Raw genomic sequence first — 25,966 nt, 5'->3', positions numbered from 1 at the left:
TGTCAGGTAGGGCATTAGTTTCCTTACTCATTGAGTTTAAGCCGGATTGCAATAGGGCAAGCCTCACAACGCTATAGCCTGAGCTGTTCCTCACGTACAATAACCGTAGTTAGCATGCCGGCTGGGTAAGGAAGGCGCTTGAAGGCAAGTTGAAGTGGGTGAGTCACCATTGAACAGATCTCAGGATTGAAAGGCGGCAGCAACAGATTGATTGGAAAGCAGCAACAGATTGAAAGGCAAGGCTCAGTAGCTCATCTTCTGTGGGGCCGAGCACCATGGGCAGATGCCAAACTGCTTGACCCACTTGTTCCACGTCTCGCGGTCGGCGATGACCTTGCAGGTGGCGCAGTGCACCGTCGTCTTGGCGGCCACCGGGAACCCCGTGATGATACACGACTCCGACGCCGTCTTGCACTCGGAGCACTGCAGCGCCGCCTCGTAGATGCTGGCCTTGCAGTTCAGGCAAGCGCGCTCTGGGAGCTTCTCAGCCACCTGCTGGTCCATCGAGATCGTAAGCACCCAGTCCCGGATCTCCTCGCGGGCGCTCTCCTCGGCCAGATAGTGCGACTCCGGCAGCGCAAAGTCTAGCGGAGATGGGATATCGGTGCCGATAAAGTCGGTGTTATCCAGGTTGCTGGCATCGCCGTCGTCGATAGCCTCGCACAGATCCAGGTAGCGGTTAAAGTACACAAAGGCAGCACTCAGCCACTTTTTCTTCCTCGCAGCGGTGCCAGCGAGGTAAAACATCTTGTCCGCGGGGAGCACGCCCACAAAGCGTAGCAACGACATACTGATCTTGGCAACGAGATCGTCAAGTCCTGCACTCGATGCCTGGTGCTTGATCGCAAAGAAGTGTGCCACGAGCAACCACTTCTCCATTTTTTGAACTCTCGAGCTTGGGAAGTCCTTACCGTTAGCACGCAGGTCCTTCACGAGCTTTCGCAAGCACTTAACCAGCTCTGGTAATACCGCTTGGTGTTCTGCGTTGTCTTCAATACCGTGGGCGCATCCGAGAGTTTTCTGGACAAGTTTCTCGGTCATGTCCAGCGCATCTGGATCAAGCGGGATGCCGTAGTCAGCAATGGTTTTGATAGCGGCATCCATCTCGTCGTGCTCACACAGCCGAGCGCACCGTAGAACTAAGTACTTAGCCAGTGACCCAGGGCCGTGCTTGGCTGCCGAAGACAGCACTTTGTCCCATTCACCGCGCTGCATCCACGCGTCAAGCGCACTAGTGCCGCGCCCAGCATCGTCACTATCGCCTCCGCCAGCACTGAGCTTCGACTCCTTCTTCTCCGAGGCGTATTGAACCTTGGCATCTGCTGATGGAGTGTACGAGCTGCCAGCCATTTTTGCTTCTGCTGGGTGGTGACCAGCAGATCCGAAGGCGCTAGCTTGTTGCGCACGTTCAAGGCGAGGGAGCAACTCCGGAGCGTGCTGTTCGCAAAGCTTCTGTGCTGCAGCCCAGTTGTTCACGCGCAGAAAGCAATCCAGAGCTTCGTTCATCTTGTCAATAGATTGGAAGTGCTCCGCTGCAGAATCAAAGCGCGACATGCCTAACAAGCGCGATGCCACTTCCTCCACGATCGACTTGTAGCGACTCGGGTCGTGTTTGGCACATAGCTCGATAGCCTTCGCCCACAGCTCTTCTAGCTCTCCAAGGTCGCTGATCTGGTCAACTGAGATCGACAGATATGCGTCAATGGCCTGAACATACTGCTGGGAGGCTACCCACATTTCACAGGCCTCCATAAGCTCCTCTTTCTTCTTCGGGCCACCAGAGAAAATAGCGCGTTGGTGGGCCATGTTGACTTCCATGAGCTTGTGCGGAAGGTGGCGCTTAGCGATTCGCACGGCATCGACCCACATTGCAGCTTCCAAATAAGCAGCGAGTGCCAACTCTGGTTTGCCGGCGCTGAGGAAGAATCCTTCGGCACGCTGGTGCTCCTTGCGCTCGATCCAGAGTCTTGCCTGTGCAATAAAGACGTCTGCAACAGACGCTGGGTCGGCGCTTTCTGCAACCCGCATAGCATTTTGCCAATCTTGCTGGTGCACATACATGTCCAGCGCTTCTCGGGGCTTACCAGCCTTAATGAATTCTTCTTCTGCTTCTTTGAAACGCTCTTCGTCCTCCAAGAACAATGCGTGTTTGAGATGAACTTCCGGTAGCTTCTTAGTAGCACAGTTGCGTGCAAGCTCAAAAGCGTGCTCAAACGCCCCACTTTCAATAGCGTAGTCGATCGCCGGCTCGATAAGTCCCAGACGGGTGAGCAGTTTGGCGCCCTGTTCACCACCCAGGTCCATGGCCCATGCATAGGCCACGCGCTTGGAAGCATTGATGCCGCCGTGGAACTTGGCAACACGGATAGCTTCATCCCACATGTCGTTTGAGCGGTACATGTTGACTGCAGCTTGCCACTCACCAGACTCTGCAAAGTGGTGCTCTGCCTCCTTGTAGTTACCCTCGTGTTCAAGCTGCTGAGCCAAATACATGTGGGTGTCCTTGAGCAGATCCTTGCGGTACTTGGTAACAAGGCGAATCATTTGTTCGTAGTTCTTGTGGTTCTTGTACATGTTGATTGCTAGGTCCGGCTCGTTCACGGTCAGGAAGAGTTTCTCGGCTTCCTTGAGCTTACCAGCACGCTCCATGCGGTGGGCTTGCTCCACGTAGAGCCGCTCAGTCTCGTATTTGTCCAAGTGGTTAAGGGCAACTTGATAGGCAGCGTCCCATTTGTTGGCGCGTGTATACATTTCAACAGCATCTCGAGCAGCGTCAGCCTTGATAAAGCAGCGCTCAGCCTGTTCCAGATTGCCTGCGTCCTGGTAGTGTCGAGCAAGTCGCCGGTAGTATGGCAACGAAACGTCATCCTCCAGATTCTCCACAAGCTGGCTAGCCTTGGCCCACTGCCGTGAATTCAGTGCGGCCTCGACCGCCTTGGTAGGCACATTGCCTTCGATGTAATGATTGATAGCCATGTCCATTTGCTTTTGAGATACAAGGTAGTCGCCCCAGGCCTCTTCAAGTCGCAGCACCTTGTCTGGGAAGTGCTTCCGCGAGAGCTCAACAGCCTTTCGGAAGGCATTAGCTTTGATGAATGCTGCTAGCGCGCGACTCTCCTGCTCCATCTTCTCAAACTGATCACCAGCCTTCTCGAACATGCCAGCCGAGTACAGGGCATCGGCCACAGTCTCTAGAAGCTGCTTGTGATCTCGGCCGAGGTTTCGCTGGTTCAACAGCTGCGCAGCCTTTGCGGGTAAGCCACCCTTCAGGTAAAGACTCACTGCACTCGCATAGTCACCCTCCTTGACCTTAACTGCAGCGGCCTTCTCCTCCTGACGAGATTCCACAAGGTAGTCGTAGTAACTTCTCTTCATCTGCTCACAACCAGCGTGATTCTTTGCCTCCGCCACACGGATAGCATCTTCCCATTTGTGCAAGTGCTGATACATTTCAATAGTTTCATCAACTTGACCCTGAGCCAGCAGCAAGTGCTCAGCGCTGCGGTAGTCGTTCTTGAGCACGGCAAGTTGAGCACGCACTTTCCAGTGAGCAAGTCCGTTGAGGCGGTCTTTTTCCTGCCAGTCCAGCTTGTTGAGCTTTCGCAAGTATCTGGAGCGAGCGACATCTCCTAAAGCTGCGGCGCACCGTTCGGCAATGCGGTGGTCATTCTGCGTTAAAGCTTCCAGGCTCAATTGACTCCACATAGCCTCAGTCTCAGGCGTGAGCTCGAGAGGTTCAAGAATGGACATCGCGTTCACGAGCTGCCCGTCATCTACAGCAGCACCGAAGGCAATCAAGGACTCATCCAGCTGATAGGAGGCCGTATTCATGCCTTCATCCACAATCACCTCAGTGCGCCCATTGCCGCGCTCAATCTGCTCCACGTCACCTTTGATCTGGTAGATGGTAGCTTTGTCAGGCGAACGAATATTATACCAGACCGATAGGTTTCCACGATTCTGCGCTACAACCACATCCGATTCAGGCACCCACTGCACGTAGTTGCAGTAGTTGAGCAGGGTGCTTCGCTTTTGCGTATCGAGATCAAAGAGGTGAAGCTGCCGTCTCTTGTCGCGGAACAGAAGCAAATTTCCGCGCGAGTTGAGCTCCAACCAGTCTACACGGGAATCATGGTTGACAGTGGAGGCAGCACGAGCGTGAAGATCCGTGATGCAGATAGTCTGCAGGTCCAGTAGGTATGCAATTTTCTTGTTCTCCTGGGGCTGTGTCGGATCACCACCATCCTGCGGCATGGGGAGTGGGGGCCGCTCGTTAATGCGCACGCTGAGCAAATGCGTGTTGAGGTGCTCCGTCCTCACAGACCCCAGCAACTCGTTTTGTCCATACTCGATCAGTGACAGTTCACCCGCCTGGTACACAACGCAGACGCTCTCATTGTCCAGCATGTACTTCTCCGCGCCTGTGGACTGCCACTGCACCTCACTAATTCGTGACGTGTCGAGATCTCCGACGAGAATCGTATTGGTCGTGTTACCCACGAGGAACCGATCTTGGAACACGTTTAGCTTGGTAATTTCGCAGCCAAATGCAGAGCGTACAACAACTCGTGCTCCTGTAGCGAGTCGCTTGACAATCACTTGGCTCAACGACACGTACGTGAACCCGAACTTGCCTTTATAGCGGTAGCGGCGCACGCAGGCATCGTACAGATCCAAAGCCCCACACACAGAGCCTACCGCTAGACGGCTGCCGTCATGTTTCCATGCAAGGGCGGTGACCGAGTAGAGATTAGGAATACTTTTACTCCCCACGAGCTCCCAAGATTCAGTTTTATGCTGAAAGTTGAAGGTGTAGAACGAGTCAAAGTTACCCACGACCACAGACTCGCCTGTCGGATTAAACACGCTGCAAGTGAACTCACCGCACTTTTCGTCTCCGGAGTAGTCGAACGTGCGTAGTTGAGCACCATCCTTGTCGTAGAATGACACGCGCCGATCGTTTCCCGCAGCTACGATGCTTTCGCCCCACGAGAGCGCGTAGGGCACGCACGAGTGCACCACAAGCTTAGCGTGCGTGGGGCCTCCTGTCACATCGTCAAAGATGAAGCGATAAATGGCACCGTCGTAGTGCGCCGACAAGATAGCGGTGCCCTCCGGGTTGCTACACACCCGGGACACATAGGACCCGGACGCGTAGAGTGTGGCTGGTTTGTTGCTGCGCAACTGACCAATCTTGACCTTGCCGTCTGCGAGACCGAAGACGATCTCGTTCGGGTGTGTACTTGGCCACGTGAGCGTCGTCACGGAGCTGGGCTGCGCGAACTTGTTGCAGATGCTCTTCTTGTCGCCCCATTCGAGTCCGATTTTGTACACGAACACGATGTTGTCGCTCTGCGCCACTGCGAGCTTGGATGAGTCCGGTGAGAACTCGAGCGCGCGCACAATGTAGTTCTTGTCGCCCTGTTGTGCAAAGTGAGTCGCCAACCACAATAGAGCAGCATACAAGTCTCCATTACCTTATCGGCCGGCTTGGTGGAGAACTTGTCCTTGCGCTCGCCAGTCTGCGCGTCGAACAAATGCACGACGCGGTCCACGGTCACCACTGCGAGTCGCCGGTTGTTGGGCGAAAAGGCAATAGCCGTGACCTTGCACATGCCCTCCGTGGCTTGCAGCAACGACGTCAGATGGCGCAGCTGCATTCTGCTCTCGTCTTCGTCGCCGTGAATCCGAAGTGCCTCTTGGTCATTGCGATCTTGAAGCGACGCACGCGATAATGTAGCCATCTCTAAAATGGCTTCATATCCCCGTTTTACTGCCCCCTCTCTTGAGTGGCCATCATTTGACTGGCTGCGTCATTGCGACGATGGAACTAGAGCAGGCTCGACGTGAGGCGGCGCTGCATGCGCGTCGTCGCGAGGAGCTGGACACGCTCAAGCAGCAGCGAAAGGAGCGCGACAAGACATCGGTGACCGCCAACTTCAGTGGCAAGCAGAAGAAGCAGCAGCTGCGCGCGCGCAAGCAGCGTCTTGCCTCTCGCAGGGACGAGGAGGCGGCGCAGAACCTGCAGAGCGCGCAATACGAGGCGTTCTACGCCGACAAACCGTCGGCAATTGAAAAAGAAGATGCAGACGACGAAGTTGAAGCTTTCCACGCCGAGCCGGACTTTTTCGCGCGTAATAACGACCTGGACAATGATCTCAGCTCCCGTTTAAAGCTCACGGTGGCTCTGGGCAAGAACAACAAGGACACAGTGGGCAAGGAGCTCTCGAGCTTCTTTGTGAAGGAGACCAAGGAGCAGATCCAGTTGAGACTCATGGAGGGCCAACGCCCATTGGATTTGGCCAAGAGAGAGACGCCGCTCCTGGCAACGGTAAGCGGACGTGACCCGATTCTGGACCATCCCAAGCGACCCAAGTGGACTTACAGTATGTCCAAAGAGAAAGGTTCGTTGAGGGTAGTTGTGCATAGATTGAATCTGCATATTGTGCTGTCTTGCTGACTTTTGGTGTCGTTGTCGGGACTGAGTGCAGTGGACAACAACGAGAGTCTCATGTTCGACCAGTGGCTGACCAAGATCCACGACAAATACGACAACGAGCATTTGAACCACTTCGAGCACAATCTGGAGGTCTGGCGTGAGCTCTGGCGTGTTACAGAGCGCGCCACACATGTTGTGGTCGTGGCTGATGTGCGTAACCCGCTGCTGCACATCCCTGCGTCTGTGTATGATCTCGTGACCAAGGAGCTCAAGAAACCGATGGTGGTGGTGCTCAACAAGGTTGATCTGATCCCAACTACCGTGGTCCAGCTTTGGAAACGGTACTTGGCCGGAAAATTCCCGTTAGCGCAACTCGTCTGCTTCTCGTCCCGCTCCAATGCCGTGCACGGCGACAACGACGTCAGTACACGTCGTCGAGTGCTCAGGTAAGAGATCGATTTCGATTATGCTATGGTTTGGAAAGGCGTATCTAACGCTATTTGCAGCAAAAAACTGGAAGTAGGAGACGCGTCGGCTGTCAAGGGAGCGGTGGACATTCTAGTGGCTTGCGGCATTGACTCTGCTGAAGCACAACAACTTGCCGAGGAGCTAAACGCAAGTTTATCTGAACAAGAGACTTTGCAACAACAGTTTGACGCCGTCCAAGAGAAAAAGAAAGCAGGTGGCAAGCGACGTAGTAAGCGCAAACAGAAGAACCGTGTCGCCCGAAATGGAGAGACTGGGGACGACGGCCTTGGCGTTCATGAGTGTCAGCATTGTGGCTGTGATGATGCTGTTGTAGCCTGCATGTCGTGCACATCTGGTAGTCGACCAAGCAAGGCTGATGCTAATGTCAAGGACGAATCAGATGCGATTGCCCGGGGCTACTTGCTGTGCGCTCGGTGCGATCGTGAGGAGCATACCGAGCTTAAGGGTCACTTTCAAATTCGCCTGCAGTCAGCGCTGGCTGCTGTGTCGACAGACCCTACTGTCCCGGGCAGCGCTGGAGCTATTGGCCAGGCCAACACGCCTAAGGTGACCATCGGACTCATTGGCCACCCCAATGTCGGCAAGTCGAGCGTGCTGAATGCATTGGCGGGCAAGAAAATTGTAAGCGTCTCGCACACGCCAGGACACACGAAGAGACTCCAGACCATCCTGATTGCGCCTGAGATCTGTATCTGTGACTGCCCTGGTCTCGTGTTCCCGTTTGCCGGCGTGCCAAAGTATCTCCAGGAGCTCAGCGGATTGTACCCGTACTCACAGGTAAGGCAGGTTGATGTACCTTGTGTTGTGCTCTCTTAATTCCTGCTGAGTCGTGGTGTCTTATTAATGCTGTCAGATTCGAGAACCGTACTCTGCAGTGCGTTTCCTGGCGGACCACGTCGTGTTGGAGAGCATTTTGGACCTGAAACCTCGCACCCAGCTCTTTGATGGTCTCGAAGAAGAACTGGTACGGGTTATCTGTTACTTACAGTTGTTGCTCATGCTAACTGTTTGCTGTGGCTCGCCCAATTTCTGCAGGAATGGACGCCGTGGACGTTATGCGAAGCATACGCTGAAAAGCGCGGCTACCGCACCGACCGTCGTGGTAGACCGGATCACCAGCGTGCTGGGTCGGAGCTGGTGCGCGATACGGTGGATGGAATTCTTCCCCTCTTTTTCCTGCCTCCTGACTATACTGGCAAGGACATCACGCCGGCCAGCATCGCGAAGTACTGCGAGGAGGAAGACGCTTTACTCAAGGCTGGTGATGAGGGTGACGCCGATGCCGATGACGAGGATGAAGAAGATAGCTCAAATGAAGAAGACGAAGACGATTCCTCAGCGGCACAGCCTGCGAAAAGAAAGATTCAACAATCAGAGCCTGCCAACGCATTCAGTCTGTTGGACTCGGACTCGAGCGATGAAGACAGCGAGGAAGAGGATTAAGCTGAGTGGGGTATGGTCTTCTCTACGAAATAGACTTCAGCGCAAGGATATCTTCCGTCTATTCAGCTATCCGATTTGCAACATCTACTTGCTTCTTCATTACCTTTTGCACGTCTGATGGCATTACTTGGTGATATAGTACAGCTTAGCACGTTCCACGTCTTCAATGGGGCACTCTTCGAGCTCCGCGGCCGCATCCGCAATATCCTCCGCAGGTAGTTTAACCTCCTCGAACTTGAGACCGGAGTCAATAATCTGCTTCTGCACCAGATCATGCGTCACGTCAGCGCGAGGGATGTGGCACAGCACGAATGTTCGTTCAACGCCATCCTCTGTCTTCAGTACACGCGTCACCGTGGCAAAAAGAAGCGGCAATAGCTCGCTCTTGTAGAGCACGTCACCCGCAAGCACGACGTCAACATCCGTGAACCCCCCCGGAAACTCCTCCAACAGCGTCTGTGCCGACGGCTCGTCGCCCCAGAACAGCGAGCGAGCCATCACAGCGCCCTCCGCTTCGTTCACCTGCACGTTCTTGGTCAGCAATTCCACCACTTCTTCATCTCCGTCCGTAGCCAGACACTTCACAGCACCGAGCCTCGACGACACGATACTGCAGATGCCGGTGCCAGCTCCGAGCTCCAGCACGCGCTTGCCTTGCACAAGTTCAGGGTGACGCCATATACTACAGCAGCAACAACAACAAAAGTCAGTAAATCTTTGCCAAGAGCCAGCAATACAATTGCAGCATATCCCACCCGAGACAGGAAGTGCGAGCCTGTCCAGAGGCGCGTTCCCGAGATCTCCGTCACGTTGGCGTCCATCTCGGCTAGCATGAAGAGCGACGCGGCCACCGGCAGCTCTTCCATCTGGAACACCTGCACCTCCAGGTCGCCCACAACTACGCGTTTGGTCTCGTACTCCACACATGCCCGCCAATCAGCCTCATCCGATGACGACGAAGCAGCGCGACCGCGCATAGTTGAGGTGTCCGTCATGCTGCCAATCAATTGAGCTCTATGGTCAAAACTAAACTGTAGCCATCTATCTTAAATACGGGACAAAAAAGTCAACTTGCAGTTGTAAGATGGCTACACTGTTTTCTGGTACGTGATATTCGTGTTACTGACTTGGTAGTTGCCTGGAAGAGCTAGCTAGCTACCCGTGGGAATATACTCGCCGTCACTGTTCGCCGTCACTAAGACTCGTCATTCTTCATAGCCTCAAGCAGCAAGTGCTCAAGCGCGAGGAAGAGTTCGTTGGGTGGGCGGCGACTGAGCACACCCAGTTCAATCTCGCCCCGTTGTTCGTCGAACTCGTTGGGTTTAAACGTATATGGGATGCCGGCCCGCTCACATGCGGATTGCACTGCAAGTTCCAGTCTTGAAGGCTGCTGGAAACATCCGTCGCGGGCCATGAAGTTGCCCATCCAGAACAGCGTCTTGCCTCGCGAGGCTGCAAGCTTCAGGAAGAGCGTGCAGATCTTGAGCGTGGTCACACATTCCTCACGGATACCGAGCGTGCGGAGAACCTTAGCGTCTCGCTCGGCGTCTAATGCGGCGATGTACTGCAGAGCTGCAGGCGAGAACGCCACATGAGTCTGCGGGTACGCGAGCCAATCGAAGCGTGCTTCCGATAGATGAAACCAGCTAGGAAGAACGCAGCCGTGATCGATTGGCACCATGGTGTACGGTTTCTTTTCGCCGATGAGAAGAATATTTCCAGGGTGACGATCCGTATTGAACACTCGCACGTCTAGCAGCGCAATTCGATGCACTTGGTCCACCGGCACGAACTCACGCGCTTTCTCGAGGTCGAACGGCATACCGAAGCTCTCCATGCTGCCAATGCTGCTGGCCATGAAGCGCTGTACAGCTCCTTGCTTAGCCCGACCCACGGTTGAAAGGCGCAGTCGAGCAACAGCCGTCGGCGGCACACCGCTGAAGCCGTTGCTGCGTGAATCGAGCACGTAAGCTGCTTCCTCTCGAACAGCTCCTTCTCCAGCAATCAGCCCTTCACGCACGAACTTTTCCTCTTCAGCAGGTTTGAAAAGAGCGAGCTTTTGACCGCTGGATCGAGACTGCACTGCATACACCCCTCCTTCTCCTTCGTTCACAGGATCAGCGATGCCATCTGCCGTGGAGCTCAACTCGGCCACATCCCAGAGCATATTGCGTCGGACGCCACTTCCTGAGCTCAAACGTCGCAGTCTCAGCTTCGCGATAAAACCATCCTTGCCGTGTTGGGCAAGTTCATGAACGTCGACATACACATCCTCGGCGACACTGCTGTGGTTTGTCGAACTGCCACCTAGCTGCGGACTTGAACGCTGCATTCGATGTTGTTGCGGGTGACCAACAAGCAGCTTGTACACTGCAATGTTTTTCTCACCAATCTGGCACCCTAGCTGCAGCTCTTGAGCCACTGCTTGTACCATTCGCTTTTCCTCGTCACTGAAATAGTCTGGAAACATGGTGATGTGGAGGTCTCCGTTAGCACAAAACTCGCGAAGTTCTTGGTAGAGCGATGCGCGCTTAACGATGCATAGCGGTGGTTCCGACAAAGGAAAAACCGCCTTCAGCGGCGACGCCGATGTCGTAGGATGGATAGCACTCGCCTTGGCAGTTGCACGAAGACTGGAAAGTGCGAGCTTCTTGACTGAGCTGCTGAGGTCGTGGAGGTTGTTGTCCTGCTCTTTAGACGTCTTGGTCTGGCTGCAGCAATCCGGTCGAGTCGCAGCGTCCTGCGGTTGATCATCACTCTGATCCTGGTTGACTATCGAGCTAATATCTGCCGTAACGTGACTCTGGTTGTTTGTACACGACTGCAGTTCGTTTTGGTTGCTACGACTTCTCTCTAGAGCTGCAACGCGGGCGTTTTTCTTGCGGATTGCGGGGCTGGAGGGCCATAGCAGCGCCTGACGCCAGATGGAACGCGAGGGTGTAAGTGGATCTTGCGCTTCTCTCGGACTCATCTGTGCGCGAGTGACGAGGTGCAGCAGGTGGCGAGACAGCTTGTTGGACGCTGCTGCTTGGCTGGGATCTTCGCTGCGACGCGCTGAGACCGCCACCATGGCTAGCTCCGTCCCGCAGGCCTAAGGCGGCTGCTCGCCCGCTCGCTAAAGCCTTCTTCACACTGGGCGCGACTCCGAAACGGCCAATAACGACGCAAAACACTCGCACAGCAGCCTGCTGGGACACAAGATCGCTCGCTCCTGCCTTAGGCGACGGGGTTGTGCGCCACGCTTCTTGTTCGGAAGTGGACTCCGTTATGCTCGGGCTTTTCTGGAAGCTAGAAACTCGGCGCTAAATATAACGGCCAGCGGATATAATACCTACGCGGGTTTGAGCAAGCACATGTTGAAGATGCAGCGGACGTTGGACCAGGCGCTTCTTACAGGTCGAAACTCCTCCGCGCATTTGTCGCTGCTCGTCCACGACCAACACGACCAGAGCATATCTGCACGCTCTCTACAATAGGCAGGACTGTCGCCGCTGCAGAGCGAGCGACGTCAAAATTCGTCACTGGAAATGCCGAGAAGACACTGTGTGGAATCGCAGAATCAAGGCGAGCGACGTCCTATACGACCGTGGTCCCTGGCTTCAAATAGCAGTCTCGCACAGTGTCGATTCTTAAGTGGGCCAGATAAATACACAGCACGCAACGAGCTGAGCCGAGGCTTGGGGCATCCGAACGGTATTGCGGAGTTTTACACCGGCAACACGGCGGATCAGGGCATTATCGTTGAAGTTGGCTCACCGCTCACTGGCCAAAACTCCTCTCTCCTTTTCGTCCAATCGTGGTCCGCTCTATTTCGAACACGTGCGCAAGCAGTTTGTACCCCGAAGTGTGCGTTCGGTGGCATCTCTCCAGCGGGTAAACCTGGCTTTCTCCCTCCTCGGTCGTCCTGCCGCAGTATAGTCGCCGGCGTGCGTGGCCTGTGCTCTCCGCGTGCATCACCGAGTGACAACCGGACGCTGGCGCCAGCTCAAGCCGCGGCGCACTCCACTTCACGACGGAAAAGACGAGCGTCCGTGGTCCGCCCCCGCCATCATGATGACACCGTCCAGTATCGCCGGCAGCTTCGGCGGGGCCATCAACCTGACCGCCAGCAGCATCGCGCCCACGTGGAGCACGCAGTTGCCCGCCGGCCGCTCCGCTACCATCACGCTGCAGCAGCTCAGCGGCTTCAGCATGCGCAACTTGTCGGTCTTGGGCACGAGCGGTGACTCGCTGCTCAGCGTCTACTTCAAACTAGGTACTGAACGCCGTTTAAGGCGTATTTCTTGCAGTATGTCGGTGCTTACGAGCTCTGTTGGTGGTTGCAATTTGCAGTCGTGGACGGCCGCGTCATCTACGAGAGCGAGGTGGCGCGCAACACGCTAAACCCCGTGTGGGTCCCGTTCCAGTCCGAGGACGACGAAAGCGACGGACTGGCCGGCGTCGAGACGCTGCTGAGCGGCAGCACGAGATTCGATATCGTGGTGGTGCGTGTGCTCGACCGGAAGGCGTCCCAGCGGTCGAGACGCAAGTCGGGGTCCTTGGGCGACCGACTGTCGTTCGGAGACGATCAGCCCATCAACAACTCGCGGTCTTTCGCGGACGCCAAGCACAGCTTCGACGACGCCGACGACTCGGGAATGAACGACTTGACGGACACCGAGACGCCGACGAACGCGAGCAGCTCTAATGGGAACGCTGCTGCCGATTACGAAGAAGACATTTTGAATTTGAGCTTTGGAGTGCGAGAGCTGGAACCGCTGCCTGTTGTGCTCACCGATCTGACGAACCTGCCACTGAACACTTGCTTGTTCGAGTTCACGGGCCACACGTACGTGCACCGCGAGGTGATTGAATTGCTGGCTGATATGGGCGTGATCGCGCCCAAGCACTCGAGGAGGAAGGGCTCGGCCATTCCGTTGAAGGATTACAGCCTGCATGAAGGCGTGGATGCACTGGAACACATTTTAACTACGAGGCAGAAGATCGCCGAGCTGACCAAAACGAATGCGGAACTGAAGGAGCGGATTCGGAACAAGCTGCTCCACTCTCAACAGCGCATCGCGCGTGAACAGCAGCGCACGGCGCTGGAAGAGCGTGTTCGCCGTGCGCGAGCGCAAGTGGCAGAGAAGCAGCATACACTGGCGCGGCTACAAGCCGTGATGAAGGACGAGCGGAAGACCTTCGAGACCGATATTCACATCCCCAAGGCATTGGTGAGCACCATGCAGATGAGTATGCGCTACAAGGACGAGCGTCAGAACATTCTTGAACGTCGATGCGAGGTGTTACGCGCTGCACACAAAATCCGGTCCCGTCAGGCGATGCTCGTTAAACAGCTCGGCACTGTGTACCCCATCGAGTACGTAGGTGCTGGCGAGTACAGCATCCGCGGTATCCGTATCGCCAACTCAGATCTCACAGGCGGTGGGAGGGCGGATGAGGAGATGATCTCCACCGCTCTAGGCTACATCGCCCACTTGGTGTTCATGCTCAGCAAATACCTGCAAGTGAACCTTCGCTATCGAGTAGTGCCGTACTCGTCGCGGTCTTTCCTCAAGGATGAAATCAATGATTCTCAGGGCGAGTACCCACTCTACAAAAAAGGTGTCGAGAAGGACCGCCACGAGAAAGCAATTCGTTTCCTTCGCAAGAACGTGGAGCAGGTACGAACATTGTTGACTGCCTGGCTATGAATGTGTTTTAACGTTGGTTTATGTGTTCATCAGCTTCTGTTTGCGCGAAGTTTGGATCCGACACAAGAAGCGCCTATCCTGGCTCGGCTAAAGGCGCTCACAGATGCTGAGAGTGCATGGCTAGCAAGCGATCGAAACCTGAGCAGCAACACCAGCAGTAATAACGGTGCTGATACAGGGGCCATCGTTCCTCGCTAGGCTATTGTGTACAAAGGAACTGTGAAGCGAATCATGTGGAAAAAAACAACAACTGAAGCTTGCAGTTCAGCAAAGTGACCACTACAGAAATGGTGGGCGAAATACTAGTTAGACGCTTTTTCTTTTCATTCAGTGTTTTGCACATTGCACGGGTGCTGGAATATCGCATTAGAGCTTTGAGCCGGCAGCATTTTGCGGGTAGTGCGCCTTGTACCAGTGGCGCGCGATGTCCTCCCTCTTGCAGATCCAGACATCTTGGAAGCTCTGGACGTAGTCCAGGAAGCGCAGCAGAGCTGCAATCCGACCCGGTTGTCCCACCACGCGGCAGTGCAGACCAACAGACATCATTTTGGACTTACCCGCACGTCCTTCGGCCAGCAAAACGTCGAAGGCATCCTTCAAGTACGTGAAGAACTGGTCTCCGGAATTGAATCCCTGCGCGGACACGAACTTCATGTCGTTGTTGTTGAGCGTGTAGGGGATCACCAGGTGCGGCCGTCCGAACTGCGTGTTCCAGTACGGCAGGTCGTCATTGTACGCGTCTGCATCGTACAAGAAACCTCCTTCTTCGATCACCAGACGGCGCGTGTTGACGTTCGGCTTGCCCTGGTAAATACCCACCGGGCGTTTGTCCAGTAGCTTTTCATGGATTGCCACGGTCTTGCGAATATGCTCACGCTCCGTTGCCTCGTCCACATTTTGGTAGTCGATCCAGCGGTATCCGTGGCTGGCGACCTCCCATCCTGCGTCCTTCATGGCCTGCGCCGCCTCGGGGTTCTGCTCTAGTGCGAGCCCCACCGCGTAGACCGTGAGCGGCATCTGGCGCTCCGTGAACGCGCGATGGAGCCGCCAGAAGCCCGCGCGGCTGCCGTACTCGTAGAGTGACTCCATGTTCATGTGGCGCTGACCCACGTAGGGCGCGGCGCCCACGATGTCGGACAGCAGGTGCTCCGAGGCCGCATCACCGTTCAGCAAGCAATTCTCGCCGCCTTCCTCGTAGTTGAGAACGAACTGCAGCGCCAATTTCTTGCCGCCGGGCCACTTGGGGTCAAACCCGCGCGCGCCGTAGCCCACGAGGTCTCGCGTCACGCTCATGAGTCGCGATACTGCCAATCGAGGAATGATACCTGAATGTGAAACGATGTTGGTGACGTCGTGCGGATCACGATGGTACTTACTACCTACTTCATGTAACTACTCCACAATATCGTACTTAGAAGAATATGTGAGGTACGTCGCATTTTGGATCGCAAAGCAGAGGGGGGAGAAGGAAAAGGATCGAGAAGCGCAGCACGTAGCTAATCTACTCTTACAGCCATGCCTGGAGACGGATACGACCGCCACATCACCATCTTCTCGCCGGAGGGTCGTCTCTACCAGATTGGTGCGAGGCCGAACCTCGATCACACCCGCTGAACGACGCACTAACCACCTCTTTCCTCATTGCAGAGTATGCCTTCCGCGCCGCCAAGGAGTCTACGCTCACGTCGGTGGCCGTACGCGGCAAGGACAGCGCCGTGTTCGTCACGCAGAAGAAAGTGCAGGTGGGAGAAAGCAGCAAGGAGAGAGATACAAGTCAGAAACTCATGCTGCTGTGTTTATTGTAGGACAAACTGATCGAGCCCGACTCGGTCACGAATGTGTTCCAGATCACGCCGGAGATCGGCTGCCTCATGACGGGCCTCTACGGTGTGTTGATGGCTGCAATCGCTGCAAGTTACAGAATGGGTTACTGACGCTTTCTAACTGTTGACACAGCCGATTCCAAGGCGCAGGTGCAGCGCCTCCGCTTCGAGGCGCACGAGTTCGAGAACAAGTTCGGCTACAAGATCCCGTGCCACGTGCTGGCCAAGCGCATCGCGGACGTTGCCCAAGTGTACACGCAGCACGCGTCCATGCGCGCGTTCGGCGTCATCACAATGCTCGTCAGCGTGGACGAGGAGAAGGGTCCCCAGCTCTTCAAGATCGACCCGGCCGGCCACTTCTGGGGCTACAAGGCCACCTCGGCCGGTGTCAAGGAGCAGGAGGCGCAGAACTACCTGGAGAAGAAGATCAAGGCCAACCCGGCCATGGACTACGAGACGACGCTGCACACGGCCATCACGTGCCTGCAGTCAGTGCTGTCGGCGGACTTCCGCCCCAACGAAATCGAGGTGGGTGTCGTGCTCCAGGGCCAGCGGTTCCGCAAACTGTCGGAAGACGAGATTGAGACGCACTTGACTGCCATCAGTGAGCGCGACTAAATCCAACGCGTTTGCCTGCGTGGGATGTTAAGCCAGGCTCACAAAGGAAGTAAACACGAGGTGCAGATGAACGGTATCGTGTTGGCGTCTCGTTTGTATTGAATCGCTGGGCTACGTGATCAGGTTGCTTTGCTCTGTGCGAGATCTCACCTTGCCATCATTTAGCCATTTGTGCCGGGAGCTGTGCTGGTGAGCTCGGGTTGAGCATTTGCATCGCCAGGATTGTCAGGTTTGTCGTGCATCGTTTCCAAAAATGCAGAAAGTGGAAACGGACGAATATCTGGAACGTCGCTTCACCTTCATCCCGCTCACTCTAACATCAAGACTCGCCGAGCAAAGCCAAGATCGTCTGCATCCAAGCATCATGGACCCTACAGCTAGCATGCCCGCGCCGCCGGCCAAGTCAATCCTCCACTTCATCACGGACAACTCGGGCTGGACCTTCAACTTGATCACCACGCAGTTGATGTGGTGGATCGTGGGCTTCCCCATCGCTGTCGAGTACGGGTATTCAAGCGATGAGTACGATGCGAAGGGGGCGCTTCCGTCAGGTCCCGAGGGTTCCGGCGCCTATGTCGTCACGCTGTTTGTCTGCACCCTCTGTACGACCGTATACTTCACGCGAGTGGTTTCCTACTTCGAGTTGCTCAACCCACCAGCCCCGAAGGAGCACACAGAGTGATCATCCTGCAGACACAGTGGGGGGGGGGGAGGATCTACAACAGGATAATGAGAACATGAATGCCGAAACCTGCTTTTATTTCAACCATTGGTAGTCCTATCAACTCGGCTTGCATTTTAGTGTTTTTCTGCCCGCTCACAGCTTTATCCAGTTCTGGCGACGCTGCGCTAGGTTTGCATATTTTAGATGGATGACGTGCAGGGCCTTGTGCATCATTCTTGCGCTCCTTAGAGCAACTTCCTCAGCGTTCCAGGAGTGAACGTGCTTCGTCGAGAGTCTCGCGGAGGCGAGCTCCGGATACTGCCGGATCCGAAAGAACGAGTAAGGTCTCCGGGACCTAGCGACTGACGCCTTGACGACTTGATTTGACGCACAGGGGCACCGAGTTCGCATTGGCTCACCTTCTGTGCGAAGCGCATGCTACACAACGACTCATCCAACGACGCGTATGTTGGAGACAAATTGGCCATCATGAGCGTCTTGCCGTCGCCAGAGAGCGACGGCTGCAGTGCGTACGTGAGCTTGCTGTTGCGGTATGGGACGTGAGACGACTTCTTGGCGAGAGCCTGAAACACGTCCGCGAGAGCGCTCAGACTCTTGTTAATGGCTTGCGCTTCCTTGAGGCGATCTCCCGTGGCGTGTGATCGGCTTAGCCGCTCGCTACCGGCGAGGTCCACAAGGCTCAAGCTTCCCTCGACCTCGGTGTTTTGAGCCTCGTTGTACCCCTGAATCTTCAGCGCGAAGATGCTGTGACTACGAGACGAGTGCGCGTTCATGTCCGTGCGATCCACCGACCGGTTGCAGGCTGCGAGATTCACGATCTCGTCTACCTGCTCGGTTGCCTGCTCGAACTCGATGAAGACCTCGGTCAGCCCCTCCACGTAGTTCACCCCGCGGTTGTCTGTGCGGATATTGAATTTTCGTGGCTCATTGTCTATGGACAGCAGATCTCGGATAGTTTCGTTGTAGATCTCGTAGAAAGTCACCATCAACGAGAAATTCCATCCCATCGCCGTCAGGTCTTCGCAGCAATTGATAATGAGGTCAATCGATCGCGGGATAATGCCACGCATCTGTGCCTTCCCGCTACCTTGCATGGTGTGTGTCTTGCCAGATCCCGTTTGGCCATAAGCAAAGATGCACACATTGTAGCCATCCATAGCTGACTGGATGAAGTCCGACACATCTTTGAATACAAACTCTTGCGAGTCGGCTTGCCCGTAGATCTTGTCGAACGCGAACGTGTGTGGATTCTCCACGTTCGTTGTGATCGTGGAGGCAAAGGTGTCGCACATAATTGCCGACTCCGGGCTCTCAGCCAACGACTCAGCACCGTCCGAGCGCAGGAACGGGCGCAACCTAACATGCACACGAATGTTGCCGCGCAGCTCCTGGATGGTATTGTGTAGTTTCCGGCGCATTGTTTCGCCTTCGGCGATTTTTATCTCCAGATCAACGATCAAATCTGACTTCTCGGTGATTTCCTGCCGTGCTGCGAGCAAGTCATCTGTCAACTCCTGGACGCGTTGGGTCGCTTCCTCGTCTACACGCGTCGCAGAACTCGTGCTACGGCTGCTGCCATATGTCGATCCACCAACTGCACTGCCAATAGACCCACGTTGGTTGCTTGGCTCAGTTCGTCGCATCAGTCGGTTTTGGTCCTGGAGTAGCTTCATCTCACCCACTAGCGAAATGTTTCGCTTCTCGTAGCGTGCCTGCAGCTCCTCCATCTTTGCTTCATGGGTTGTCTGCAGAGCAACCATTTGGGCGTAAAGTGCTGTGTTCTCCACGGTTAACTGCTCCACGTTAACCTGAAACTGCTCTCGACGATTCTTTTCGTCCTCGAACTTCGCTTCCATGGCAGCCAACTTGTCCTGAAGCAAGTTTTTATCTGCTACCATAGACTTTGATTCACGCACGCGATCGCCATTTTCAGTTTTTAGACTTGACGCCTTTGATTTCATGATCTTGACCGTCTCGTTGAGGCGGGTGATTGTTTTGTTTGCCTGCGCTAGGTCTTCCGTCAGGCCACGGTTCTGCTTGGCCAAGTCTGTCGTCTTCTCCCAGAAGCTATGAGCATTGGATGACTTTTCCTCGTCGTCATCATCCATCTGCTGCTTCCAATATTCCAGCTCAGAGCGAACAGCATCCAGATCCAACTCCAGTTGTCGCTTTTGTTGGTTAAGATGGAGATTCAGCTCTTGAATAGCCTTCAGCTCGTCATCTTTGCCGTGTAGAGTCTCAGTTACCAAGCGCGAGCTGGAGAGCACCGACGCCGAGGATCGTTCACGCTCCTGTGCCAACGCGTGCTCGTGTTCCGCGAGCTGTTCAGCGAAACGAGTCTTCCACTTCTCTTCAATTTTGTCCGTTGCTTTCTTAAGGATTCCTCGCACAAAAGCTGACAGCGGTGAGTCCTCCTGCATTGCCTGCTGAATCTCCTGGCGCTGGCGATCAGCCTCTTCACTAGACATTCTCGGGAAAATGTTCTGCGAAGACGTAGTAGACGCAGTCTCCGAGTCGGAAGTCGGGTGAGGTGACCTGGAAAGTGGTCCATCTCCATGAAAATCTTCCAGATCTAGCTCCGGAAGCAGTCCTTTAGAATTGTCTGTGGGTTTGTTTGGCTCAGCGTTCAGCAGTTGGGTAAGCCGTTCAATTTCGGCAGCAGAATCGTCCACATACTCGTTTTGCTCGAGCGTCCTCCTCTCGAACGCCTCACAGCACCGCATAAGTCCTTCACTATGGGCGCTCAATCTGCGCAGCCCAGCCTTCAGCAGCTTCATTTCCTCAAGCCGTGCCTTCATATTCGCCGTAGTCAGCGCTGAACCGGTAGAAGACGTCGATAAGAACGTCAGAAGCTCCTGCACACCTTTCTCCGCCAGCTCGTGGTCTTCCTTCAGTGCCATGACGGAGTCCTCATTCAATGTGAAGTCCTCTGGAAGCATGGCCATGGAAGGCGCCGTCGCCGGCCACACTTTGTGAGCAGCAGACGTCGGTTTGTGGCGCGCAGGGGACATGGTAACAGAGCTGGTACGCGTGATTTTCCCCGTCGGCGGGGCACCCAACCTCGACGATGCCCTCGACGATGCAGCCGATACAAATGACGCCGCCGTCGCGGACGACGAGATCGACGAGGATGACGACTGCGACCCGAGACTGTTGCGCCGGTCCTCCTTGTTACTCTCCACCAAGTCGTGCAGCGTCTTCCTCCTCTCCGCCGCATTGCTCCTACCTCTCGACACGGAACTCACACTGGCTACACTACTGGCCACACTACTCATGCTGCTGTTGCTGTTCGTCCTCCTGAGGCCGCTGCTTCCGTCGGCAGCAGAGCCTCCCAGCCGCGCCTTCACCGACGCCGAGTACGCGCGTCGGGTCTCGAGTGCGGACGGGCGCTTCACGGTGCCGTCTTCAGTCATGGACCGTGGACCAAAGTCGCTGGCTGTGCCCACGCGCTGCACCTTCTTCTCCAGCGCGCGCGGCGTGGTCCTGGCCGCCATCCCCAGTCTGCTGCTAGTTGACGAGAGCTTAGCGTTGGGTGACGCGGGTGCCGCACTGTTCCTTCTCCCAGGCGTCGGGATGCGCGAGACCTTGGACGGCGTGCGCAGCTTGGAGCCTGGCACGCGGTTTGACGTGGAGATGACGAGGCGCGACGCGCGGGCATCCATCGACGCGTTGTCGTCGTCGGTGGCGCTTGTCCCGTCGTGCTGGGCAGACTCCGTATCCAATACGTCGACGTCGAGCAGCGGCTCGAGCTGCTGGGGCTGTCGCTCCTCCATGGGCGTGAGGATCTCGGCGTTCTGCTGCTGTTTGATCAGGAGAAGACGCGACTCGCGCACAGCAGCCGCTGCAAGCCAGCCGACAGTAACAACACGCAGAGAAAGGCGGCGGGTCCTTCCGATTAACTGTAAGGTTGACCAACCCTGCAGATAAGCTACCTACAACAAGGAGGACACGACGCTCTTACCGGTCTTCTTGGGTCTCTTCTTGCCCACCTTCCGCCCTGCTGGCTAGTGACTGAGTTTTGAGAGTTCGAACTGGAGTCGACCCACCCATGACCGTACTTAGTGGGAGGTTCGATACTTTTCCAAGGTCGAACTGGTGAGGGTTCAGAAAATGAAGAAGACAGCCATTCCAGTGGCTACTGTACTCCTCCATTATAGTGTCCTTCATGGGCCTACAAATCTGTGTCGCGGATGTACCGATTGCCTTCCGACTCCTTGATCTCCGCCCTGTCATCAAGCAAACCACCACGTTAGCGCAAGTTTTACTGCTCTCAACCACATCGCCACCAAACCTGTATCTGCCCATCGTCATGACCGTGCGGTTGCCGCCTTTGTCCGGAGCGAGCGCCGCCGCGTGGTCCTGCTGGTTGTCAGCGTCCTCGCTGGCGAGTGCCGCCGCCATGCCCTTGCCGAAACGTCGACTCACGCCCAGCGCCAGCTTCTCGTCAATCACGCGGATGCACGCGTCGCACACTCGGCAGTCCTCCTCCGCCAGCTTGTTGGGATTAACCTCCTGCTCACAGAAGAAGTAGGCGGTCAGAAACGGATACGCAACGGACTCAGCTATAGTGCACGGCCACCTTGTAGATAAACTTGGTGCGGCTGCCGGAGCATCCGTCGCAGACCACGGCCCCGCAGCGGCGGCAGTGGTGGCGGCGGACCCAGAAGCCGAACTCAGCGCGGCAGAGCATGCACGTGTCCACGGAGACGTCGGGCACCCACTGTCCATCGCTCTGCACACCCCACACAACGAATTAGCAGCGAAAAAGCGGAGGAGAGAGGGAGCTGTGTTTCCTGCACCATGTGCTTGCGCCAGGAGCTGTCCAGCGGGTCCTTGGAGCGCGTCGTAAGCAGTGGCGGCGTCGCGATCTCCTTGGTCATGGTCTTAATGCACCTTTTCAATGTGGATACAGTATGATGCTCAATCAAACCCGTCAAAGGCGATGATCGGTATGAGAAGGGTTTAGGAAAATGGCAAAAGTTGATACTTTAATCAGACTCTGCTGCATCAGCTTCGGATTTTGCCCCCCCTACAACTTCTGTTTCTTGTGAGCGCTTTCGATCTTCTCAAGCTGTGCACCCGTTTGGAACTCGCGATCGCCGGCGTCGCCGAGACCGGGCAGGATGTAGCCATCCTGTCAAGACAACAGCACAGCAGTCGGTCAGAAACATGCGCCAGTATCGGAACATCTTGAAGCCACATCGTAGCTAGCTCGCAGCTGATGCGTACCTCCGAGAGATCGTCATCGATGGCAGCCAGGAAGATTTCCACGTTCGGGTTCTTGGCGCACACCTCCTGCAGACCTTGTTTCGATGCGATTGTGCTCACAATCTTGATCTTCTCGACGCCCCATGTCTTCAAGACTGCCAGCGTCGCGAGGATCGTGCCGGCTGTGCAAAAAGGAGAAAACAAAGTTAGAGATGGGTCCTGCTGTCGAAAGTAGGCCCACACACTCATGACCATGTACCTGTGGCAATGACAGGCTCGAGGATGATCGCGACGTCGGCATTGCACTCCTTCGGGAGCTTGTTGTAGTACTGCACAGGCAGCAGCGACTGCTTGTTACGGTACATTCCTAATATCGAAGCAGACCATCAACTTCCCTCAATCTACCAATCCAAGAAACACAAAATCTTACCAATGTGGTGCACTGTAGCGTTCGGAAGCACATCCAGCATGGGCTCCACCTACAGCAGCAACAAACAGCACTAACGAGTTAGCAAAAGTAAACTTCTTATCCTGTCTAGAGCATCGCCCCCGTACCATTCCCAATCCTGCACGAAGGATCGGCACGAGCGCCACGGACGTGGACAGCTCCGCCCCTTGGTGGTCACCCTTGGGCGTCTTGATCTTCTTCGGGACCGTCTCCAGGTTGTCCGTCGCGTCGTATCTGCATGGCACCTCGTCAGAAATAGCGTTCTGTATCTTAGTCTCCGTGTGCGCGTACCCCAAGTAGAACGTGACCTCTCGCAGCAAGTGGCGGAAGACGCGGCTGTCCGTGCGCTCGTCACGCAGCTTCGTGAGCTTGTGACGCAGCACCGGATGCACCGCGCACCAGACCTTGCTCTCGGGCGCGAGGCCGTATTTCTTGTTGTCCACGCGCGTGTCCACCTTCATCGGATCTTCTCGACTTGTGCACTCGACGGCGGATTCGTTTCTGACAGGAAGAGCCTCGAGGATCTTTTCGCATTCAGCGGTTTTGGCCAATCAGAGGGCGCGAGACCAGGACAACTTCAAGCATGCAACAAAAGGCATACTTGCCTCGTGACGACGTAGTACGTGGCAGGTAAATGCATGCTCTATGAATGCGGTCTCTAGGTCTGTCTGGCCATTTACCACTCGGTCTCGTGGAAGTCCTTGAGGAACTTGCCGAAGAGCACCTCGTCCGAGTTGTAGCCGACGAAAATGGGGTCCAGCACGCGCGCCGCGGCGTCGATCTCGTCGATGGGCGTCTGGAAGTTGGCCGCCTGCGCGTGGGCGTGCGCCTTGGCCAGCGGGTTCTCGTCGTTGATCCAGCTGAGCGTTTTACAACACAAACACAGATCAGTACGTGGATGGCGGCAAATAACAACGGTGAGATGACTTACCCCGTGTCAACCGAGTTCATGTAGATGCGCCGCTTGCTCAGATCCTCAGCGCAAGTACGGGTCATCATATTGAGCGCAGCCTTGGCCATGTTGGTGTGCGGGTGATTGGGCGTCTTGTAGCGGTAGAACTTGCCCTCCATGGCGCTCACGTTGACGATGAACTTCTTCTCCGTCGAGCCACTTTTCTCCAGCAGGGGCACCAGGCGGTTGTTCATGATGAACGGCGCCAGCGTGTTGATGGCGAACACCTCGGCCACTTCCGGCGTGGCAACCTCACCGATGCGAAGTAGCCACGAGTTTCGCGACCGGAGATCCACCTGCTGGCCGTTCACGTCCACAAGGCCCTCCGGGAACGCTTCCGCGTGATCGTCGGGGTGGTCTTCACCAGCAATCAACGGAACCTGCGACTTCAGCGCCGAGGACATGACAACGCTGCCAGTTGCGTTAACAGCCTTGGTCTCCGACGATGCAGGAAGAGACAGCGACTTGACGTGCGACTCAAACTCCTGCTGGTGGCTCATGAGCAACTGAACATCCTTGGTGCTATCCTCGAGCGACTTGCTCTCCTTCTCCACAAGCGGCTTGTAGTAGGTTGGCGGGCGGCGCACGGTCTGGCATGCATTGTGCACGATCATATCCAGACGGGAGTAGCGACTGATGACGAAGTCGCAGAACTGCTCCAAGTGCACCAGGTCACGGAAGTCAATGCCGAAAATCTGAAGGCGGTCCTTGAACGTCTCGTACTCCGGGTGGCGCGCGAATCGCTCCGCGGCATCCTTCGGGAAGCGCGTGGTAGCAATCACCGCTGCGCCAGCGAGCAACAGCTTCACCGCCGCCTGAAATCCAATCTTCACTCGAGAACCCGTGATAAGAGCCACCTTGCCCCGCAGATCCGCAGACTGGAAGCGCTTGGTGAAGTTGAGCTCTGCACACCGCGGGCACAGCTGGTCGTAGAAGTGGTGGATCTTTTCGAATCGGCTCTTGCACGTGTAGCACGAGCGGAACCCCAGCAGTGCACTGGCCTCCTTCTTGTCGACCGCTGCCTGCACGTCACGAGCCTGTTCTACGTCGCTCGTGCAGAGCTTCTGCAACTCTGGCTCTGCGCCGTTGGTCAGCATTACAGTGGAGTGGCACACGTTCTCACCAGCCACACCATCGGCAATCATAGGTAGCGCATTGTCTTTGCCCTGCTGCAGCAATGACTCGAGCTTGGCGATGCGCTCGCGACGCAGCGCCGAGCTGTTGATGTGGCGCTTGTCATGCATCTTGCGCTGGTTATGGCGCGCACGCTTCTCCTCGCGAATGGCTTTGTCCTCGAGGTATTTCTTGCGCCCCACACCACCGAACTTGCGGCCTTCCAAGTACTCGGACACGGGCGCCAGCTTCTTGCGCAAGTCGCGCATGTTGCGCTGCTCCAGGAGCCCCTTGCGCTTGGCCAGCACGTCCAGCACCTGCAACGTGGTCGCCATCTGCCCCTCCGTGAACGGCATCTCCTCCACGGGCCCTGCTGGCGCCTGCGGGTCGCCCTGCGTGGGTGCCGCGGCCTCCATTGGGACGTCCTCTGCTTGCATCGTTTGGCTGAAACGCGACTGACATCGATGGCCCACACAAATGAAATGGGTACATCTGTTTTGGGTACTTAGTTTGGACCCATTAATTTGGATCAATTATTTGGGCTCTTTCGAGCTCAAAATTAGCCCAAATATTTGACCTATTTTAGCGTGGGGACCAGAACCGAGTCCGACGTGAAGGCAGCCAGATATGTCTTTGAGTGCGTTCATGGCTGGTGTGGCGCTCGGCGGGCTGCGCTACGGCGCCGTCAAGTTCCAGCTGCTGGAGCGCGAGAGCGTCGTGCTGTACTCGGTGAACCAGGCGAAGGAGAGCTTCCACGGGGACGCCCACGTACGCTTGCGAAGTCTCCGATGAGGGTCCGAAACGTGTCAATTCCACTAAATATTCATGTACTTTGCAGCAAAAGACGCGTAGCGAGCAGCGATACGAGTCGCTGCCGAGCCGAGAGCACGAGTACTACACGTTCGTGCGCGAGGGCTGGAACTCCAAGGTGTTGATGCTGCGTAACAAGACGTACGAGTTCTTCCAGGCCAAGTGAAGAGAGAGCGGAGGCAGCCGTGTAGATTGCTGTGAGAAGCTCAAGAAACAAAGAGAGTAACACGCAGATCATGTATTGC

General features: G+C 55.8%; 13 protein-coding genes across 13 annotated transcripts; 5 read left to right on the top strand and 8 right to left on the bottom strand.

Annotated features, from left to right (window-relative positions):
• Positions 1–243: 243 nt before the first annotated feature.
• Positions 244–5,744, bottom strand: KRP23_3556 (Intraflagellar transport protein 172; the record flags this gene model as incomplete). Its single annotated transcript, XM_067888419.1, has 2 exons — positions 244–5,421; positions 5,478–5,744. The coding sequence occupies 2 exons, from the start codon at positions 5,742–5,744 to the stop codon at positions 244–246; spliced, it is 5,445 nt and encodes a 1,814-aa protein (XP_067747665.1).
• An 80-nt stretch (positions 5,745–5,824) lies between these two features.
• Positions 5,825–8,371, top strand: KRP23_3555 (Guanine nucleotide-binding protein-like 1; the record flags this gene model as incomplete). The annotated part of the gene is made up of 5 exons (XM_067888418.1): positions 5,825–6,404; positions 6,492–6,885; positions 6,946–7,705; positions 7,782–7,892; positions 7,964–8,371. The coding sequence occupies 5 exons, from the start codon at positions 5,825–5,827 to the stop codon at positions 8,369–8,371; spliced, it is 2,253 nt and encodes a 750-aa protein (XP_067747664.1).
• A 123-nt stretch (positions 8,372–8,494) lies between these two features.
• KRP23_3554 (Protein-lysine N-methyltransferase efm3) lies at positions 8,495–9,366 on the bottom strand (the record flags this gene model as incomplete). The annotated part of the gene is made up of 2 exons (XM_067888417.1): positions 8,495–9,053; positions 9,134–9,366. The coding sequence occupies 2 exons, from the start codon at positions 9,364–9,366 to the stop codon at positions 8,495–8,497; spliced, it is 792 nt and encodes a 263-aa protein (XP_067747663.1).
• Positions 9,367–9,566: 200 nt separating this feature from the next.
• Positions 9,567–11,441, bottom strand: KRP23_3553 (Phosphatidylinositol 4-kinase gamma 4; the record flags this gene model as incomplete). Its single annotated transcript, XM_067888416.1, has 1 exon — positions 9,567–11,441. The coding sequence occupies one exon, from the start codon at positions 11,439–11,441 to the stop codon at positions 9,567–9,569; it is 1,875 nt and encodes a 624-aa protein (XP_067747662.1).
• A 980-nt stretch (positions 11,442–12,421) lies between these two features.
• On the top strand, positions 12,422–14,262 carry KRP23_3552 (UV radiation resistance-associated gene protein; the record flags this gene model as incomplete). Its single annotated transcript, XM_067888415.1, has 3 exons — positions 12,422–12,626; positions 12,704–14,034; positions 14,098–14,262. 3 exons carry the CDS (start codon positions 12,422–12,424, stop codon positions 14,260–14,262), a joined length of 1,701 nt encoding a protein of 566 aa, XP_067747661.1.
• Positions 14,263–14,430: 168 nt separating this feature from the next.
• KRP23_3551 (putative polysaccharide deacetylase) lies at positions 14,431–15,357 on the bottom strand (the record flags this gene model as incomplete). Its single annotated transcript, XM_067888414.1, has 1 exon — positions 14,431–15,357. The coding sequence occupies one exon, from the start codon at positions 15,355–15,357 to the stop codon at positions 14,431–14,433; it is 927 nt and encodes a 308-aa protein (XP_067747660.1).
• Positions 15,358–15,579: 222 nt separating this feature from the next.
• KRP23_3550 (Proteasome subunit alpha type-6) lies at positions 15,580–16,505 on the top strand (the record flags this gene model as incomplete). Its single annotated transcript, XM_067888413.1, has 4 exons — positions 15,580–15,646; positions 15,712–15,806; positions 15,870–15,951; positions 16,021–16,505. The coding sequence occupies 4 exons, from the start codon at positions 15,580–15,582 to the stop codon at positions 16,503–16,505; spliced, it is 729 nt and encodes a 242-aa protein (XP_067747659.1).
• Positions 16,506–16,758: 253 nt separating this feature from the next.
• Positions 16,759–17,187, top strand: KRP23_3549 (uncharacterized protein; the record flags this gene model as incomplete). The annotated part of the gene is made up of 1 exon (XM_067888412.1): positions 16,759–17,187. The coding sequence occupies one exon, from the start codon at positions 16,759–16,761 to the stop codon at positions 17,185–17,187; it is 429 nt and encodes a 142-aa protein (XP_067747658.1).
• Positions 17,188–18,202: 1,015 nt separating this feature from the next.
• Positions 18,203–21,240, bottom strand: KRP23_3548 (Kinesin-like protein KIN-14D; the record flags this gene model as incomplete). Its single annotated transcript, XM_067888411.1, has 3 exons — positions 18,203–18,208; positions 18,333–21,078; positions 21,152–21,240. The coding sequence occupies 3 exons, from the start codon at positions 21,238–21,240 to the stop codon at positions 18,203–18,205; spliced, it is 2,841 nt and encodes a 946-aa protein (XP_067747657.1).
• Positions 21,241–21,361: 121 nt separating this feature from the next.
• KRP23_3547 (Protein FREE1) lies at positions 21,362–22,070 on the bottom strand (the record flags this gene model as incomplete). Its single annotated transcript, XM_067888410.1, has 4 exons — positions 21,362–21,416; positions 21,482–21,702; positions 21,770–21,922; positions 21,990–22,070. 4 exons carry the CDS (start codon positions 22,068–22,070, stop codon positions 21,362–21,364), a joined length of 510 nt encoding a protein of 169 aa, XP_067747656.1.
• Positions 22,071–22,219: 149 nt separating this feature from the next.
• On the bottom strand, positions 22,220–23,307 carry KRP23_3546 (Uracil phosphoribosyltransferase; the record flags this gene model as incomplete). Its single annotated transcript, XM_067888408.1, has 6 exons — positions 22,220–22,324; positions 22,420–22,580; positions 22,658–22,765; positions 22,829–22,877; positions 22,954–23,080; positions 23,138–23,307. 6 exons carry the CDS (start codon positions 23,305–23,307, stop codon positions 22,220–22,222), a joined length of 720 nt encoding a protein of 239 aa, XP_067747655.1.
• A 215-nt stretch (positions 23,308–23,522) lies between these two features.
• On the bottom strand, positions 23,523–25,327 carry KRP23_3545 (uncharacterized protein; the record flags this gene model as incomplete). Its single annotated transcript, XM_067888407.1, has 2 exons — positions 23,523–23,706; positions 23,778–25,327. 2 exons carry the CDS (start codon positions 25,325–25,327, stop codon positions 23,523–23,525), a joined length of 1,734 nt encoding a protein of 577 aa, XP_067747654.1.
• A 229-nt stretch (positions 25,328–25,556) lies between these two features.
• Positions 25,557–25,887, top strand: KRP23_3544 (uncharacterized protein; the record flags this gene model as incomplete). The annotated part of the gene is made up of 2 exons (XM_067888406.1): positions 25,557–25,679; positions 25,750–25,887. 2 exons carry the CDS (start codon positions 25,557–25,559, stop codon positions 25,885–25,887), a joined length of 261 nt encoding a protein of 86 aa, XP_067747653.1.
• Positions 25,888–25,966: the final 79 nt, after the last annotated feature.

Source organism: Phytophthora ramorum (genome assembly GCF_020800215.1).
Source record: "Phytophthora ramorum isolate Pr-102 chromosome Unknown Phyram_PR-102_s0003, whole genome shotgun sequence".
Taxonomy (NCBI): domain Eukaryota; phylum Oomycota; class Peronosporomycetes; order Peronosporales; family Peronosporaceae; genus Phytophthora; species Phytophthora ramorum.
The sequence above is the reverse complement of the archived record's forward strand: the minus strand, read 5'-3'. Positions and strand labels throughout refer to the sequence as shown.